Genomic DNA, 19,901 nt, shown 5'->3' on the forward strand with positions numbered 1-19,901 from the left:
TCAATCTAAAATTCCAGGTAGTTGTTACCAAATGACAAGAGTAGACATGCAGTTTGTGTTCTCTGAAGCTGAAGAATCTTCTAGAATCCCCATGCTCTCCCGTTGACACACCTCAGACATCTCTAATCGAAAACCACAGACATAGATGGACAATATCACCTCCTTGCCGTCTTGGATAAAGAATAGTTGTGCTGGGGCACCTGGGTGGCTCAGTGGGTTAAGGCCTCTGCCTTGGGCTTAGGTCTTGGTCCCAGGGTCCTAGGATCGAGCCCAGCATGGGGCTCTCTGCTCAGCGGGGAGCCTGCTTCCTCCTTTCTCTCTGCCGGGCTCTCTGCCTGCTTGTGATCTCTGTCTGTCAAATAAATAAAATCTTTTAAAAAAAGAAAAAAAAAATAGAATAGTTGTGCTTCTGCCATTACCCGCCCCACCCCCACCCCCAGATTATTTCTTATATCCTGTCTTTCAACCAGTTAGTTCCCACCCACTCCAGCCACTGTATTCCTGCCCTCTGTCCTGAGCCCCAGCCCACAGCCAGCCCTCTGGCCAGATCAGGATACAGCCCCTGGCCTATAAGTTTGGCAGGGTCCCAGAGGAACACCCGAGAAGTCTCTGGAATAGAGTGATCATCTTGGAGCCAGACAAACGTTAAGATTTAAATCCTGCCTCTGAGGCTTACCTGCTGTGTAGCTATTGGTAGAGTTTCTTAGCCATTCTGAACCTCAGTTTCCTCATCCATAAAATGGAATGTAGAGAGGTTATGGAGACGAGATAAATAATGGAGAGTGATTATGGAGATGAAATAAGACTAGGTATGAACTGTATCTGGTAAACACAAGAGTTACAGAAATGCAGGTGATGATTTATTAAGGGACTTTTTAATAGGAGGTAGGAATGGGGAAGAGGGTTTTTGTTTCTCCCCTGGCTGCACAGCTCACCCTTCTTCTATCCTTCAGGGCACTCTCCCCTCCTCAGGCCTGCAGAGCTGGTTTCCAAGCACCATCTCACATTCCAATCACATTTTTTTAATGTGGCTTCTGGAAAAATCTGCCATAACCTGTAGCAGAGTCTGGGACTGCACATACCCACTTTCCTTTCTGTTCGGGACCTGATAATATACCTGATAATATGCAGCTTGTCGCTGCCCCCCTGCCAGGCCCAGGTGGGACTGTCAGAGAGTGGTCCCTAGTACCTGTGAACTGCAGAGGCCCAGTTGGGGGCCCCAGGACCAGGCAGCAGTCAGCCTCCCTCCACAGGAAGGACCGGCTGGAGTGGCAGGCAGTGACCTTTACCCCGTCACCCTCTAGAAGATGCTGTGGTGGATAGAATAGTCTGCTCCCTCCCTCACGGCCAAACAGCCCCATGCTTCTGTTAGCTGGTCATGTGACTTGGAATTTATATGAATCTAATGGATAAATCGCATAAGTCAAAAAGTTCTAGACTTGGTGAAAGAAGTACTGGAAAAGTGAAAAATGAGTCACCTGCTCCTAAAGCTTTTATTTGCATCTAGCCTCCCCTTGTCTGTTGTCCTTCATCTTTCTGTGACATCATAATATGACCTGTGATGTCATTTTAGCGCAAATTGGAACAACCCAGAATTGTACAATGAATTATACCCATGTCTAATTATAATTATTAATCAATTTGTAATTGCTTTGCATAAGACCTGGCTCTTGAGTCATGGCAGATAGGATAAGCTTGTGCTGGCCAACTCGTTTATGTTTGCTGGCTACTTAGAACTTTTTCTGATTTACAATCTCTGATGCACCACAGATGCCTAAGGCCCATTTGTTGATGTTAAGCATCTAACATTTAACTGAAAAGTCAGGAGAACAGAAGTGCCGTCCACTACCGTCAACAAGACTCTGTGCAAAGCTGTTTGTGTCTTTGGTACAAAGTACTTTCCATGGGATGTTTTCCAGTCTACAACAGCTATCATTCCCATTTTACAGATGAGGAAATTGAGGTGACGTAACTTAATTGAGGAGCCAGAATTGAAACACATGGCCGTTCTTTTGACCACATCAGGCTGCCTTCTGAAACATCACCAGCACCTGTCCCCTCTTCTCTGCCTTGGGACATAAGAGCTTACGGTGTGGGATCGGGGCGGGGTCTGTAGGTCTGTAGCTGTGTACATACCTGTGTGGTCATACCAAAGTGGTCTTGACTTTGTCTTCCCTCTGTTTCTCCAGTGTACACTCACAAGCAGGAACCCCCCCAGTATTCCCACACGGCCCGGTTTCCGTCTGCGATGGTGGTCACGGATACAAGCAGCATCAGTACGCTTACCAACATGTCCTCCAGTAAACAGGTAAATGCCCAAAGGAAGTGCGGTGGGGGCCGCGACCCAGGCTAGTGATGTGCAGAGAGGGTGGCACGTGGGGCCTGAGCCTGGTCCTTCCCAGGCTCCTGGTTACTTGCTAAAGGAGTCCCTGAGGTCAGAGGCAAAGAAGATGGGCCACCCGCTAACAGGACTTTCTGCTCCCTCAGCTTCCCCAGCAAGAACACTAAATGACCAGGGCTTGATAATCCGCTGAAGACTGGATTACACAGAGCCTTTAAGTATTGAGACTGAGTATTTCCCATGGATTGATCAGTGATCCATGGAAAAGGTGTTTCCAAGGGCAACTCAAGACAGTCACGCCCTCTAGAGCATTTCTTGCTTTGCAAGAGGGATGCCTGAGGCTTTTCCACAAATTAATCAATGGAAAAAGGGAGTAGTAAGACCAATTACCCCATCCGGGACCCAGGCTGGACCCAGAACACTGCAAATTCCAGAGAGTGACCCAACTCTCCCAACCCATGGAGATTCCCCAGCGCACAGTCAGGCCTTCAAGGAGCCTGTGTTTACTTGGTGTTTTATCAAGAAACTTAGAATTTACTTCGCAGTGCACTAAAAGTGGGGAATCCAGAGGCTTCATCACTCTTTCAGTGGGTGGCTGGTTCGTCACTCTTTCAGTGGGTGGCTGGTTCCCACCTCCAGGGAGAGCAGATGGAGCAGTAAACCCAACCAAAGACAGGGCTCATCCCTACGGCTTGTCCCTGCCATGGGACACGGAGAGTAAGGAAACAGGACAGGGTGTCTGAACACACACGACAGTTCCAGATTAATACAATAGTACCTTTTAGGAGCTGGGGTCTGTGCAGCGTGGGAACTGTTTGGCCTCTATTGATTACTAGATAAGTAGGTGACAGCCTTGAACTTCATGTCAGAGGCGCTCAGCAGGGTTTGGTCTTGTTGATGGTCTATTTTCTGAGTCCTGGGACTCAAACCTCCTCCAATGCCGTGTGCTGCCAAGTATGTGCTTTCATGGGCTCAGGTTCTCTGCTCTTCCCTTTGCCCACATCTCTTCTTGGTCCCACAGTATGGTAGAGCAGGTGGGTTCTGTTCCTGGGTTTGCCCACCTTGACCTCTCTGAGCCCTCATTTCTTCACCTTTAAAATGAGAGTCATAACATGGACTTGTCCTAGGGACTCGATGAGATCGTGTGGATTTAGGGTCCACACATGGCCTAGGCAGCTGGGCTCTGGAGTTGGGAGAGGGAGGAGGTGTGTGGGACCTGCTCTGCCACTCTTCTCTCACCCAATGGAAGATGAAAGGACACCCCCCGTGGCCCTGCCCTTCGACTCCCGTGTGATTTCCCACTCTTTGTAGTGAGCAGGGAAAACATTTATCTGTGCTCACAAATCTCAATCAGGGAACCAGCCATGCGCAGCAGCCCTGCTTGGGAATACCTTCCCCCTTTGAAAGGTTTATCAATCCATCTGCCACTTGGTCAGCCCTAGACAGGGCTCTGATTAATTATTCCTGTCTTTCCCAAGTTGACTTTGATGCTTGCTTGTTGAAACAAGCCCTCTGAATTCAGGAAATGGTCTCTTAATCAAAATTCTCCGGGACGCTCTCTGAGACGCGGCACTGGCCGGCAAATGGCTTCTCCCCTTTGCTGGACAGAGTGGCCAGCCGACCTTGAAGCTGCACGAACAGCCCTCCAGAACCACCGGGAAGCTGTCCCAGCCCCTGGGTGGTTCAGGAGTCTGGCGGTAGCCTCATCTCTGGGGTGATGAGAAGGATGTTCACATGTAGGATCAAACTATGCACGGAGCCCTGTAGGTTTATACTTCTCGTGAACATGATCTCATCATCATCTTTCTGTTGCAACTTCCTTGGTACAAAGGAATGAACTGAAGCTCAGAGAGGCAAAGTGACCTGCCCAAGGTCTCACAGCTGGTCAGTTCTAGAGCTGGACCTTCAGACTCTGGGCTTTGACTCTAAATCTTGGACTCCTTCCATTTAAGCAATACTGGCCTTGCGATCTCCATCTCAAAAACACCCCAAGCCTTTGCTGCTATTGCAGTCTTTTTTTTTTTTTTTAAAGATTTTGTTTATTTATTTGACAGAGATCACAAATAGGCAGAGAGGCAGGCAGAGAGAGAGAAGGAAGTGGGCTCCCCGCTGAGCAGAGAGCCCGATGTGGGGCTCGATCCCAGGACGCTGGGACCATGACCCGAGCCGAAGGCAGAGACTTTAACCCACTGAGCCACCCAGGCACCCCTGCTATTGCAGTCTTAACAGTCCGGATCAAGCATGAAATTCAGCCCCCGTACGTATCCCAGTCAGTCAACTTTCTTCTTCCAAACTGAAGGAGAAGGGGGATGGGGAAGTGAGGGTAAAGGTACAGTCAGACAGAAAGAACCAAGGTTAAGAAAATTTTGTACCAAATCTGTTCCCCAGGCAAAGGGTCAGAATGAATGCTGCAAGAGATGTGGTACAATGTTGCTTTCTCTTTGTCCTAAAGTATTATTTAACAAAACCAAGTTTCAAGAACGTTGCTGGGAACTGGGCGTGGTGTAAGGACAGGAGGATTCCTTGGTCCCATATTTTGGGGGAACAGCTGGGTTCAATAGCTAAAAATCACAAGGCCAGGCTTCTCCAAATCTTTCGTAGACTGCTGTGTGCATGAAATGGGGCCATTAGGGTGCACAGATGCTCCAGGCCAAGGGACGCATCCCGGGTAGCCCTTCTTGAGAGGCATCACAGAATGCTGGGAAAAGCCAGCAGACTTGCATTCACCCCAGTACCTTCCCTGCCCCACCACAGGACCTTGGGCAGTTAATTCATCCTGCGGGACCATTTCTGCATCTCTCATGGGGAAAATCCTAACCCCGTCTCACAGGATATTCACATGCCTAGAAGAATGGCTGGTACATGGTCAAGTACTCCACGTGCTAAGTCCTTCCCTCTTGCTGCTTTCCATCTGTGATCCTTTAGGAGATGCCTTCTATCGACTCCTTCAAAATTTGACTCATTGCTTGGTCTACATGCTTCCCATTTTTTTTTTTAAAGATTTTATTTATTTATTTGACAGAGATCACAAGTAGGCAGAGAGGCAGGCAGAGAGAGAAAGGATGGGAAACAGGCTCCCTGCTGAGCAGAGAGCCGGATGCGGGGCTCATCCCAGGACCCTGAGATCATGACCTGAGCCGAAGGCAGAGGCTTAACCCACTGAGCCACCCAGGCGCCCCCATGCTTCCCATTTTTATACTGACTCAAAGATGTGCTCTCATCCCTGGACTCCCACACTCCCAGGAAAAAAGCAAATCGTGAAAGGACCTCTCAAAGCACCAGAGCCCTTTGTGCTTAGCCAAATGCCTGGACTATAGTAGATGTTCAGAAAATATAAATGGAGGAATGAAATGAATGAATTCAGAGCTAGCATTTTTTGAGTGCCTCTCATTTGCATAGCAACAAGTGCTTCATCATTCTTATCTCTTTCCCAGCTAACCCTCCGACCCATTCTGCAAGGTAGATATTTTTTACACCCAACCTGCAGAGCAAAACACTGAAGCTCAGAGGTGGGGAGGGATCTGGCCAAACTCACACAGATGATAAATCTGGAGCTGGACTCCCAGACTTTGGTCTTCTCTCTCCAAATCCGTTCCACCACACTCATCTTCTCCTATCCCTTTTCCTTTTTTTTTTTTTTTTAAGATTTTTTTTTTTTTAATTTGACAGACATCACAAGTAGGCAGAGAGGCAGGCAGAGAGAGAGGGGGAGGCAGGCTCCCCACTGAGCAGAGCACCCCCCACCCCCCACCCTACCCCCGATGATGCAGGGCTAGATCCCAGAACCCTGAGATCATGACCTGAGCTAAAGGCAGAGGCTTTAACCCACTGAGCCACCCAGGCGCCTTTTTCAACACTCAGAAAAGTGACCCAGGTTTATGTAGGTATCAGGCTCAAGTGAGGATTTGAACTTGTATCTGATCTGATCACAGTGTTTTCATTGTCAGGACAGACATGCCCTGGGGCCATGTGGATCACATTTCAGGAACCTCTGGGCTGGGTCGCTCTCACCTGCAGCTCCTGTAGCTCTGTGTGCCTCCCCCTCCTTCTCAACCCTGCATACTGGCGAGCTACCATCTGAGTGGATCTGTGCCCAAGCTCCTGTAAGACAGGGCCCTGCCAGTCTGGAACAGGACCGCAGCAAGCACTGACACGGGTTAGAACAAGTGTGGGCTGGCTGCCCGCCAAGTCCTGTTTCTGCAGCCTCTATACCCACTGCTCCACTTCCCAGTTTACAGAGAGGTCAGGAGAAGACCCCTTCCCCTCCCCCCTCCAGCTAGCACGGGTAGGTCAGGGGGCTGCTAAGGAGGAGGCAGACAGCCTCTTGTAAATCCTGGGCAGCTTCCCACATTCCAGCCTCCTCCACTGGTGGTCAGGCAGGAACTGTGTGATGATTCAGAGCACCAACTTGGCATTCCTGAGATCCTACCACTTTCTACCTGTGTGACCTCGGGGAAAAGTCTTAGCCTCTCTGAGCGTCATGTTCCTCGCCTGTAGTACGAAAATGATGGTTCCTTTTCCATGGGATCATTAAAAAGACTAAACACAGTGTGTCCTGTAAGATACCTAGCTCAGTGCTTGGCTCAAAACCCCCCACCCGTGGTGGCTGGGGCAAACTTGACCTTCCCTCACTGGCAACCCTGAGTGTCTCTCAAGCTTCGGAAGAAAGACTATAAATGGCAAAGGGTATTTATTTTCCAGTGGCCATACTCAGAAGGTAGAAGGAAGTCATCTTCCTTGTGTTGAGGAGCACAGACTTTTCTCGTGTGAGATTCTGGGCAAGTTACCTACAGTCTCTCTAGGCCTCAGTTCCTCTCATCAGTAAAACTGGAAGCATAATCATTACATACATTTATTTATTTATTTGAAAGGGAGAGAAAGACAGGGGAAGGCCAGTGGGAGAGGGAGAGAGAAGTTTAAGCAGGCTCCATACCTAGTGCAGAGCCTGACATGGGGCTTGATCTCATGAGCCTGAGGTCATGACCTGAGCCAGAATCAAGAGTCTGATGCTTAACTGACTGAGCCACCCATGTGCCCCATCATTACTTTTAATTAATAGAACCATAAATCTAATCTCATAAGAAGAGCAGTGAGTTATCTGTGTCCACTGTTTCTACCTGCTCAGCCCCAGTTCTGTCTTGAGGCTATTCCTGACAATCATCGGTCCTCACATGGCGTTGGAGCATCTCCTGTCCAGCTCACTAGTACAGCTGTGTTGTCAAACCAATGGGTAACTTTCCATCTCTGCCTCTGACATAGCTGATCACGCCCGCCTTTTGTCACTTGGATTTTAGGACGATGCCCCGTTCCTGGTCCTCTCCACCATGGCACTCGTCATTTCCATAGCGGGCAGCTTGTCTCCCCAACATGGAGTTGTTGGAGGACCCTCGTGCTCATTCCCTACTGTGTTCACTCCTGGGTGATTTCCAGTCCCTTGGCTTTGGATCAGGTATCCACACTGATGGATCCAGTAGTTCTGTCTCCAGTACAGACCTCTGCCTTGAGTGCCCATTCGGAAATCTGCTGCATCTTTGACATGACAAACCTTGCTAAAATAGGAGCTCTTCATTTTGCCTCTACTTCTCCCTACTCAAACTGCTTCTTCCTTGGGCTTCCCCATTTCCAAAAATGGTACCAGTTGTGCAGGAATCCTGCAGAATGCATCCCACATCTGAGCACTTCTCGTTTCCCCACCAGTCCAGACCCCTCCCTCACTGATTCCCTCCAGTGCCCCCAACTTCCCACTCCTGACCCACGATGGTGGTTATGGTCTGCTCACTACGCAGCAGCCAGAATTATCTCTTAAAGGGGGAAACCAGTCATGTCACCCCTGCCCTGACAAAACTTTCCAGTAGCTTCCCGTTGCAACCAAGCTGAAATGGAGGCTTCCTAGGCCCAGTGTGATCAGCCCCTGGCAGACCCTCCCCTCCTCCTTCTTCCAGTCAGCTTCAGCTGAGCCAGGATTGAAATGATCCCACTTCAGGGCTTCTGGTTTATGGTCTCTTCTGCCCTGAACACTCCATAATACACATCTTTGCATGCTTGTTCCCTCATCTCATTCAGCTCAAATGTCACCACTTCAAGGAGGCCCCTCCTGATTGCCCTGTGTAAATTATTCCCTTTTCCTTCAAATCAGCCTAACCTGTTATGTGTAATTTTTTAAAGATTTTATTTATTTATTTGACAGAGAGAGACTCAGTGAGAGAGGGAACACAAGCAGGGGGAGTGGGAGAAGGAGAAGCAGGCTTCCCGCCAAGCAGGGAGCCCGATTTGGGGCTTGATCCCAAGGACCCAGGACCACAGGATCATGACCTGAGCGCAGACACTTAACAACTGAACCACCCAGGCACCCCTCGTGTATTTTTTCTACAGAGTATTCATCTCCACCTGGAATTTTGTTTTATATATGCATGTACAATATAGATCCAGTACAAGGATGAGTGTAAAGCCCCCACTTAGTGCAGAGCCCGGCACACAGTAGGACCTCAGGAAATGTTAGCTCTTGCCATAGGCAATCAGCCCCTGTAGAGTGAGGACGTCCTTAACTGTCACCCCAGCTACCACCACTCCTTTCAGAGAGAGGGTCCCCTCAGAGATCCTCTGGCCAGGGCCCCCGTGGGGCTGGCTGTGCCAGGCCTTGGTTCTGAGGGACCCCAGTGCACCCCTTATCAGCTGTTTGTGTTTAGACTCTGAAGGGGACAAATAACTCTAGTGCCTTTGACAACATTTAGGGCTCTGCCACCATTTTATTATGTGAGCAAACATTTGATAGCTGGGAAGCCCATCCCTAATGACAGGTCATAGAATCTCGCTGGCGTCTCCTTATCTGCCCTTCTTGTTTGCTCTTCTATTGAAACCTGCAAGGTCACAAGCCATTTTCTCTCTCCTCACCTGAAATCTGAAAATTGGAAAAAGGCTGATAGTGGGAAGTAAAGAGACTCAAAAGTGGGGGTGGGTGGTGGGAGGAAGAGGAGGCAAAGGGTATCAGAGGACCCTGACCAGGGCCTCAAGAATTTAAAAGGGCCAGAACATGTCCTCGCCAATGAATGCACAGCTCAGTGACAGAGGGCTCACGGCTGGGGCGCCCTGCGCAGCCCAGTGTTAATTCTGAGCACGTCCCATGTGTTGGCTCACCTGACTCCCCAGCAGCCTCCATTTCACCTGTTAGAAAGAGAGAAAGGCACAGAGAGAGTGCCACGACTAAGAACACGGAGCTAGGAGAAGACTTTTAATCTCTGAGCATACTAGAAAGAAAACGTGCCCAAGGGCACCCAGAACCAGTTTTGAATCTGTCTCTACAGTGTCCTGGTTCTGAAACTGGATGATTTGCTCTTGGAGCTTGTCTTCTTAATCTGTAAAATGGGGGTAATAGCAACCTTGTACAGGAGTATGGCTGGGAGCACTGGTTAATGAGATAATAATGTGAAAATGGGCCTTTAGTAGTAATAATAGGGGTGTGTGCATTTACGCACATGTAAGCTCCTGAGTGTTGAAGGAACGGTCTTTTTTTTTCCCCCTTAAAGATTATTTATTTATTTATTTATTTGACAGAGAGAGAGAGAGAGAGATCACAAGTAGGCAGAGAGGCAGGCAGAGAGAGGGGGAAGCAGGCTTCCCGCTGAGCAAAGAGCCCGATGCAGGGCTCAATCCCAGGACCCTGAGATCATGACCTGAGCTGAAGGCAGAGGCTCAACCCACTGAGCCACCCAGGTGCCCGAAGGAACAGTCTTTAGAGAAGGAGCCATTAAGCCAAAAGACAGAGAAGACTTTCCCTTTAGATGCCAAAACAAGTGAAAATGAAGGAAGAGACAGAGGGAAGCAGGAAGGGTCTTCCTGGAGAGAAAAGGACGGGAATGATGTACCATAACAGCCGAAATGAATGAGGTCCAAGGTCCTGGAAGGAGAGGCTGCCCCAGGAAGGGGCTACATGACTCCTCTTGGTGGGTTTCTCCATCCATTCTGGGGTCTCCTGCCCCGCCTCCCCACCCACCTGGAAGTCTTGCATCAGAATTCTTGTCTTAATAGGAACAAGCCTGTAGAAAGCACTTCACAGCTTCCCAAATGCCTTCCCTGATGGATCGTTTGAGCAAGTGGCGATTTTCTCATGTGCTTAAGTGATCGGCAGCTCTGGCCCAATCTGGGAGCTGATTAGAAATGGCGGGTGCTTCGGCCCACCTCAAGCCCACTCAATCAGAATCCACCTTTTCACAGGCTCCCCAGCATTCATAGGGCCGTTAAAGTGTGGGGATCAGTGTGGTCTAGGAGACCCCTGCCCATAGAGGTGTTAGGAAGAGGACCCTTACTTCCATGAGAGGCCAGAGCTCCCGTCCAGCTGCTGTTGCAACCACACACTCCCAGAAATAGAAGCTTGACTTGAGGACAAAGGTCAGCGAGTTACGACTATTTCAAGGTCTGCAGCAGTTTGCTGCTGCCTTCTGAAGTGGCCGAGAAACCTGGCTCGGGAGTTTCCCTAAAGGGAGCATGCTTCAGGAGCGGGCACTGGGTCCTCAGCCCGCAGCGGGCCGAGCAGGGTCTCAGCTCCCCTGGACTAGCCAAAAGAGTGCCATCCCTGCTGAATACACACCGCTGAGCTCTCTTTCCTTTCTCTGCAGTGCCCCCTCCAAGCCTGGTGATGCCCACCCATCACTTAAACTTTGTGCACAGCAACAAGGACCCTGTTTTCTACACCGTCCCCCTCCGGGCAGCTGTCACGGAAAAGGCCAGTGGCCTGACAAGCACCTTCGAGAGAGGCCCCTGCCTACCTGCCATCCTGCTGGCACCTCGGACAAGGACAGCCCGCTGGGAGGCGCAGCCCAGAGTGCAACTTCCCTCCCCTTCTATGCAGTATTGTCGCCATGCCTCTCCCAAGACGGCAGGTACTCCCATCCAGCCCACGGGTGGGAGGTCAGAAACCACGGAGGAGGAAGAGAGAAAGCTGTCGCGACGTTGCGCTCTTTCATCGAACAAACCGATGCGAAAAAAAAACTTGAATCTGTTACTGAAATGAGGAGGACATGTGCTATTGAACTGAGCCAAACACACTGTAAATATCAGCAGCCTCCCGCACCGCCCCCAACCCCATCCCAGCTGATCTTGAGATTTCTTTTGAAGAAGTAAATTTCTCCAATGGGTGTAAACGATAACCTACTGTAATTAAGTGCAATTTCCCCTCCGCTCCCTCCCCCCGCCCCCAGCCCTGTATATAATACTGAAGTGTCTATTAGTTCTCTTTGTAAAGGTCAGAGTTGAATTTTCCAAGTGGTTGGCCCCCTCTCCCCCCACTCCCCCCATGGAGGAATAGCCCCAGTCGGAAGTGAAAGCTCCTGCCCCTTTCCCTCAGGCCTGGACAGACACCAGGATGTTTGTGTGGGACTGACCGCCAGCTGACTCCAATCTCCTGTTGTGGAGACACAGCTCTGGATCCTGGAGGGGCTGAATATGGCCTCAGACTAATATCCTAGCTTCCGGTGGGGCCCGGGGGTTCTGCCAGCCCACCACCGAGACACTGCAAGGCAGGAAAACTGGCTGCTTGATAGCACAGGAAAGCGTCACCCTCTCCGAAAGCCTCCCATTAAAACCATTTATTTTATCACTGCCCAGAGTCTCCTATCTCTGTCTCTGACGCTTCCTCTGCCAAGGTTCCACCAAGAACCCCCGGCCACGACTCCCCTTGGAATTTTCCATGTGTTCCACTGGGTTCGTGGCTGCGTGTCCCAGTGTCTCCGTGCTGGCTGTACCACTATGGTAAGCATTGATTCCCCCCAACCAGCCTCCACAAGCCCCTCCGAGGGGCTCTGGCCAGAGTGGGAGGCAACACTTTGGTCATAGGTGAAAGTGAAGTCCTAGGTGAAGGTCATAGTGAAGGAACAGAGCCAGCTCTTGGTGACTCTTGGTCATAGGAACTGATAAAAAGCAGGAAGAATGGAAACCTGTGGGTAACTTTTTCCGCCACCTCCTAACCATTAACCTTAGGCTTTCCTTCCTTCTTTAGAACCATTAGTCACTAGGAGAAGGGGATCCTGTGAGTGTTGCCTCCTGCCTGGGTTTCCCCCTCTGGCAAGGACGCTAGTGAGCACAAACAGTCCAGAAGGCGAAAAGCCAAAGCCCTGGACTCTTCACCCAGTGAAATCATAATCCAGTGTTGACTCCAGGAAGAAAGAGGATGTATCCATCCACTTTGCTGTGTCCTCTCGTACAGCGTAGACCCTACCCGCGTGTGGTTTCTTGCTTCTCGTCTGAGTATTTCCCAGGCAAGGTGTGGGCCAGGGAATTCTGCTGAGCAGGCCCCAAGCAACAGGTTTTTAAAAATCCCAGAGCAGGGGAAGATGCTTTTCACAGAAAGCTGTGCAGATTTAAGGAGAACCTACTCTGCTGGGTGCCCAGGACAGGGATGGCTAGATAGGGAAATGCCAACCTCCTCTGGTTCCTGGCTCCTCTAGACAATGTAATTGGAGCCAAAGGGGTCAAGAGAAAACTCAAGGCTGGGTAGAGAGGAGTGGGAGCCAAGGCCAAGCATCACAGGCCAAGAGAGGCCAAGATCCTCTGTCACTAGCTGGGATGTCCTATTAGATGGCTCCTGGGAGTTTGAAGAACAGATTACAGGCCTTGAGCCCCAGCCTCAGCTGGAACCCTATATCTGGACTCATGTTGTTTCTGGGACAGCAAGTATCTGCATTTGACAGATTCAGATCTTGCATTATTGCAATCACCCTGAGGACCACCCCCGCCCAAGGCCTTATTCATCTAAGAGATTATGGAGGCAGGGCTGGTGGCTGAGAGGAGCAAGGATGGATGGTTGGGGCAAGTCTCTGGGGACTTATCTAACCAAACCCTATAGAAACCAAGACACACAGGAAACAATGCTGGCAAGGTTAGCACCTCCCTTCTGAATAAAGCAGGGACCTCCTCCACTGGCTCTAAGCAGGGCACGGGGGTCACCACATAGTCTTGATGTGGAATTCTCCATGCCGAACATTCACTTGCAACTGAAAACCCCCATTCTTCCTCTATTCCATCTATCCAATTCCACTGACATTTCCAGGTTCTCTCCTTATACCTGGAGCCTAGACTAACAGACCGATGGACCTCTTTTTCCCATGACCTGCTGTCATTTTCTAGGGTGAGCCCCGGGGAAGCAGATACCATTTTAACACCCATGGACAAGGAAGAAAATTGGTAATGAAGACCTGCCTTAACCTATTCCATGCCGAACAGGGGAGTATCCCCCACCCAAAGCAGAGATAACTGGGGGGTTAGCTGCTAGATTCAGGTGGATAAGAACACAATGCAGACACCCAGGGAATCCCAGCTCTTGGCCCCCAGCTGGTGGGGGGGCAAGTCTTTGATATTCCTTTTGGAGCCAGAATGCCTTGATTAGAATCTCTAACGCCAGCTCTTAGCCCCATCATCATAGTCCTCCTGCATAAAATTGAGTGATGATAATAGTTCCTCCTGTATAAGGTTGTTTGAGGAGTAAATGAGTGGATACCTGCCAAGCCCTTGAAGGCGTCTGTGCCTGCTACATTGCCTTAGTATCCTGTCACCCCGCAGGTGACTTCTCCTGCAGGCTTCTGGGCTTTGTTGCTATTTCCAGATATTTCTTATCACAAATTTGATGCTTGGTCAAGAAAACCACCAAATTCCTGGGAAACTGATATTGTTCCTTTCTGTGGTACATGGCAAATCCAGCAGGGAACCAAGGATGAGTCCAGGTGGGAGGTCTGAGGAGAGGGCAAGGCTTGACTGAGGAGAGTCTTTGTCTCCTGAGGGAAAAAAGAAGGTAAAATGTGGTGACTTTGCAGGAAGTGTGAGAGCCAGGGGGCCCAGACCAAAGGTGGGTGGGGTCATGGAGGAGGACTGCCTAGAGCAAGGAATGGCGTGGGTCAGGAAAAAACAGGAGCAGACACCTTCCCAAGGAAACTCAGGGCTGATGTGTCCCCTTTGAATTAGGAATTCATTCAAACACATTACACCATCGAAATCTCCCAAACATAAGATGGCCAGTGCAGTGCCATATGACATGGCCATGTTTTAATACTTCAAACAGACCCCAATTGCCTCAAACAATTGGGTGTTGAATATTCATTCACTATTCATATTGGCTGAATATTCATGAGAAGCTGTAATCTGCTGAAGCAAATTGTATAAAGCCTGCCCCTCTCACTTCAGCTCACCCTCCTTCCTCTCCCCCTCTCCACTCCCTCCCCTCCCCCTCCCTCCTCTACCTCTCCCTCCTTCTCCCTCTCTTCCCCCCCTCCCTACCCCCAGTTATGGTGCAGAGGTCATTCCAACTAGGCAAATACTAGATTGTCAGCCAAGATTTATAACATGACCGTATTTTTTAAATGAATCTTTGGGGTATGCAGGACTTCACACACACCTGAATGACCATTTTTTATTGGGTGCGTGTACAGTGCTGTGCTCATAGAGAGGAAACACATTCTAAGGGAAAGCAGTGCAGAACAAAAGGTGGGGGGGGTTACCATCAAAAGCAGGAATCATCAAAGTGGTTTTCCCACAGTCTGCATGTATATGTTTACGCAAACAGATCCCACAACACAATCGAGATATTTCTTTACAGTCTTCACCTATTTAATTTTCTTAATACTGTTGCATTCCCAAAAGACAGGTTTCTCTTCTATGCCCTATTATGCAGACAACCTTAATAAGCCAATTATATTCAATTAGTCTCAATTACAAAAGGGATAAAAAGAGAAAGCTAATTTTTTTAATTTTTTTAAATTTTTTTAAAAAGATTTTATTTATTTATTTGACAGAGAGAAATTACAAGTAGATGGAGAGGCAGGCAGAGAGAGAGAGAGGGAAGCAGGCTCCCTGCTGAGCAGAGAGCCCGATGCGGGACTCCATCCCAGGACCCTGAGATCATGACCTGAGCCGAAGGCAGCGGCTTAACCCACTGAGCCACCCAGGCGCCCTAATTTTTTTTTTTTTAAGACAAATTCCAGTATAAGGAAAACGTGCCTGATTTCCTGAGCTACCGTAAGACCTTTGGCGTATCCCTTTGCTTTTGGAAACATCTTCTAGTCCACAATAACGTCTCTCGTTTATTTATTCAAGAAATATTTACTGATACCCTTGTGTGCCGAGCACCATTGTTCTGGACCCTGAAGATACATCAATGAATCAAATACATAAAAATCCTTTCCCCCTTGGGGCTGGCTGGCTCAATAGGTGGAGTGTGTGACTCTTGATCTCATGAGTTCAACTCATGAGTTCAAGCCTTGCTTGGGGCGTAGAGATTACTTAAAAAAAGTCCACCTCCTCCTGCAGTTCATTGTGGTGGGGGAGACAAGCAGTAACTGTGAATGGTGCGTGATGACAAAACCAGGAAAGATCCAACAGGGAGGCTAGAGGAGCTGGAGCTGAGTGACAGAACTATGGGTCAGGGAAGAGAGCAGGTGTGAGGCATGACAACAAGTGACAGAGGGCCTTGTCGCCACCTGAAGGGACTGCTGTAAGTTGCCGTGAGGACCTGGCTTTTACCCTGAGGGAGCTGAAAGCTGTCCCTTATGAACGGAGCAGGGACAAGAAGGAACGTCTGTTTTCAGAGGATCCCTTTGGCCGCTGAGTTGTAGGGAGAGGCCAAGAGGGACAGCAGAAAACCAGAAGCTGTTGCTGTCGTCCGCCTGAGAGCCGGGGTGGTGGTGGAGATGAACAGAGGTGGTCTGATTGTGGACGTCCTCTTGAAGGGAGAGGATTTGGAGGCACTAAGATTTCCTGGTGGTTTGCACGCAGAGTGTGAGAAAGAGAGGCGCTGAAGGCGGGTGCTAGGTTTGGGGACTGAACAAAGGAGGAAATAGCAACTGATGTTGTAGAAAATGAGACAGGGTTGTCAGACCGTAGACTCTACCTCAGATATTTTTTATTTTTTTTAAAGATTTTATTTATTTATTTGACAGAGATCACAAGTAGGCAGAGAGGCAGGCAGAGAGAAGGAAGAAGGCTCCTCGCTGAGCAGAGAGCCTGATTCAGGGCTCGATCCCAGACCCTGGGATCATGAACTGAGCCGAAGGCAGAGGCTTTAACCCACTGAGCCACCCAGGCACCCCATACCTCAGATATTCTTTAAAGTGGCGCTTTAGGAAGCAACTTGGTAACAGGTCATCGGGTTGTGCCTGCTATCATCTGACCCTGATGCGATGTTGGAGCTCTCCAGGGGCAATAATATGACATTCAGGCATTCATCCTACCGATGTTTATTGAGTACTTACTATGTGCTGCATGCTCTTCTAGGCATGGGGGAGGAAAACCATGGAAAAAAGGGTCACTTTCAGGGCATCTGGGTGGCTCAGTCAGTTGGGTGTCCAACTCTTGAGACATTACCTAGGACCTCCATTTTTTATCTATTTCCTCCCTTATCCCCATTTATAGAAGTAATAACTGTGAGGAATGTCTGGGTGACTCAGTTGGTTGGGTGTCTGACTCTTAGTTTTGGCTCAGGTCATGATCTCAGGGTCCTGGGATCGAGCCCTATGTCGGGATCCTCACCCAGCAAGGAGTCTGCTGGAGATTCTCTCTCTCTCCCTCTCTCTCAAATAAATACATAAAATCTTTTTAAAAAATAGTAAAAATGACTTGATCCTTCCTCTGAAGTTTGAGGAGTTTGGGATTGTGGTAGTGGTAGGTGGACACTGGGTCATTTTCCAGACATTTGACTAGTAAACTCCATGACATACATGCACACATTCACTCATTCAAACATTTACTGAGCACCTAATAGGTGTCAAGTGCTGACACCATAGGGGTCCAAATGGTGAACAAAACACCAAGTCTCGGGCACCTGGTGGCTCAGTGGGTTAAAGCCTCTGCCTTTGGCTCAGGTCATGATCCCAGGGTCCTGGGATTGAGCCCCACATCAGGCTCTCTGCTCAGTGGGGAGCCTGCTTCCTCCTCTCTCTCTGCCTGCCTCTCTGCCTACTTGTGATCTCTATCAAATAAATAAATAAAATCTTAAAAAAAAAAAACGAAAAACACCAACTCTCTGTTCTCATAGAACTTAGATCCTAGTCGGGGGAAGACAGTCAGGGACAGTGGGGTTGGGGCCCAGACTGGAGGTTAATAATGAACAATTAATTTATTTTCTCTATACTTTCTCTATACCAGACAAAGGGCTTGAGGCACCCTGCATCTCCTTTCATCCTTATGACAACCTTATATGCAGATATGGAAACAGAGAGCCTAAGTGGATGTCCCAAGATCACACATCTAGTAAGTGGCAGAGCCAGGATTTGAACTTAGATTTTTACTGTCCTCCAGCCTGAGCTCTCCACCACAACTTTATACGGCAGTAGCAAATGTTTATTAGACGAACAAAGAAGTGGGTGAATGGTTAACCCTAACTACAGTGGTAGCCTATTGCTTTGCTTCCGTGATACAAACGTGAGCATAAGTTTTTCATTTACTTATTAAGTCAAACTTCTCCCAAGTATGGCTCCTGCTGAAAACAGATTTCCTGAAGATTGAGAAACAAGCACCTTTCTCCTGACCATTCATGTTTCCTGGGCAAGGCAATCTGTTTTAGGGATAAAACTTTTCTCTTTCAGTTTAATTGAAAAATAATTGACATATAAAACTATATAAGCTTAAGGCATGTAGCAATGTAATTTGATTTATACGTATTGAGAAGTAATTACGAATTTAAAAAAATATTTATTTATTCGCAAGACAGAAAAAGAGAGGGCAACCAAGAGCGGGGGTAGGGGGAGGGGCAGAGGGAAAGGGAGAAGCAGACTCCCTGCTGTTCAAGACTCCATCCCAGGACCCAGGGCATGCTGGGATCATGACCTGAGCCAAAGGCAGACGCTTAACTGACTGAGCCACCCATTCAATTAAAATCATGAAATTTAATTGAAAAAGTTGTACAAAATAAACTATCACCTTAAGTTCTCTTCTGGGTTTGCGGCAAAGTCTCTGTATTTGGCTATAGGATGATGCCCAAATATATCAGGTCTTAATTCCTGGAAGCTGTAAATGTTACCTTAAAAGGAAAAAAAAAGTCTGTGCTGATGTAATTTAGGGAGACTTAGATAATCCAGTGGGCCCTGAATGTGGTCACATGTATCCTTATGAGAAGGGGAAGGGAGAGATTGGATGCTGTAGAGAAGGAAACAGGACCTCGGGGGTGAGGGCTGGGGACGCGTCCACCAGAAGGTGGAAGAGGCAGGCAAAAGAGCCTCCCCTACAAGCTCCAGAGGGTGTACAACCTGCTGACATCTTGGTTTTGGCCCAGTGATACTGATTTTGGACTTCTGGCCTCCAGAACCGTGAGAGAACATATTTCTGGAATTTTGTGACAGCAGCCACAGGAGACAAATACAGTATCTCACAGGGATCCCTTGACCAATGAATCCTCCTCCTTCCCCACCCCCTTTCTTAGATATTTGTTTCGTCCTAGTACCCATCCACACCGGGCATAGTGTATGTCTGTGTATCATCATTGGCTCCTCCCTGAGGACCCTGAGATCACGACCTGAGCCAAAACTAAGAGTCAGACACCCAACCAACTGAGCCACCCAGACATTCCTCACAGTTGTTACTTCTATAAATGGGGATAAGGGAGGAAATAGATAAAAAATGGAGGTCCTAGGTAATGTCTCATGGCTAATGTAGTAGTTAACTAGGGCTAGTTAGGCCAGCTTGGAACCCCTTCTGACTCCTGACTGCGGCACTCAAGAAGGAAAACCAACAACAAACCACCACTAAATTTCCATGGGCCCAATCTCTATACCCCATCTTCAAATATTCTGTCATCCACGGGAAGATGACCAGACTGCAACCTTCTCAAGCATGGAACTCCTAGGCTATGCCTTTCTTCAGAAGCCCAGCCTAGGTCTTCATTCCTCTAACTGTATTCTTTGCACGTTTTCATTACCCAAAGCATCTAAGTACGGTGGAGAGACATGTCATAGATTCCCATTCGCTCATTCATTCAACAAACCTCTTGCACACTGACCTTGAGCCAGTTTAGTGTGGTGGGTACCAGGGGTTCCAATATGCCCTGAGGGTGTTCTCAACATGGCTGGGGAGACAGACAAATTAGTGGTGATTGAACTGCAGTGTGTAGGTGTGAGAAGGCAGAGTGGTAGGACAATGGAAGCAATTCTATTTAGATAGAAATCAGAGAAGGTTCTTTGAAAGACACTTGAACTACGTCATAAAGAATGAGTGCCAGTTCACCAGATGGAGGGGGTGTGGGGGAGGCTTTCCACATGGAGGGACCACAACATGCAAAATGAGTGTCCAAATCAATGAGTTCCCAGTGTTGTCTGAGCCCAGACCTTCTGTCTTCTGCATGCCTGGGACACCTGTCTGAACTTCTCTTGCCCTGGTTCTGTAAATGATGATCTGACACTGTGAAATATGTTCTCCAGGCTGCAAGGTCCTCAGGTCAAGGTAATGGGTCACTAGCCAGCCAGTGCCTCCAAGGAGTGGACCAGAGTCTGAAAATCAAATATGCGGACCCCACATTTCAGATGAGCAGAGGGAAGGCATGGGGCAAGGCATGTGATGTTTACGTTCAGAAACTGCAAAGCCACTAGCT

The 19,901-nt window shown here is 48.7% G+C and overlaps 1 protein-coding gene across 6 annotated transcripts in view; it reads left to right on the plus strand.

Moving 5' to 3' along the window:
• HNF1B (HNF1 homeobox B) overlaps window positions 1–11,099 on the plus strand; it is a 52,138-nt gene extending 41,039 nt beyond the window's left edge. For all 6 annotated transcript variants that reach the window (XM_044248429.1, XM_044248430.1, XM_044248432.1 and 3 more), the window contains exons 8-9: window positions 2,190–2,308; window positions 10,954–11,099. In XM_044248429.1, coding sequence (XP_044104364.1) covers window positions 2,190–2,308; window positions 10,954–10,974 — 140 coding nt within the window. In that variant the 3' untranslated portion in view covers window positions 10,975–11,099. The remainder of the gene's footprint in view (window positions 1–2,189; window positions 2,309–10,953) is intronic.
• The last annotated feature ends 8,802 nt before the right edge of the window (window positions 11,100–19,901 follow it).

The sequence above is a fragment of the Neovison vison genome, chromosome 5 (assembly GCF_020171115.1).
Source record: "Neovison vison isolate M4711 chromosome 5, ASM_NN_V1, whole genome shotgun sequence".
Lineage (NCBI taxonomy): Eukaryota > Metazoa > Chordata > Mammalia > Carnivora > Mustelidae > Neogale > Neogale vison.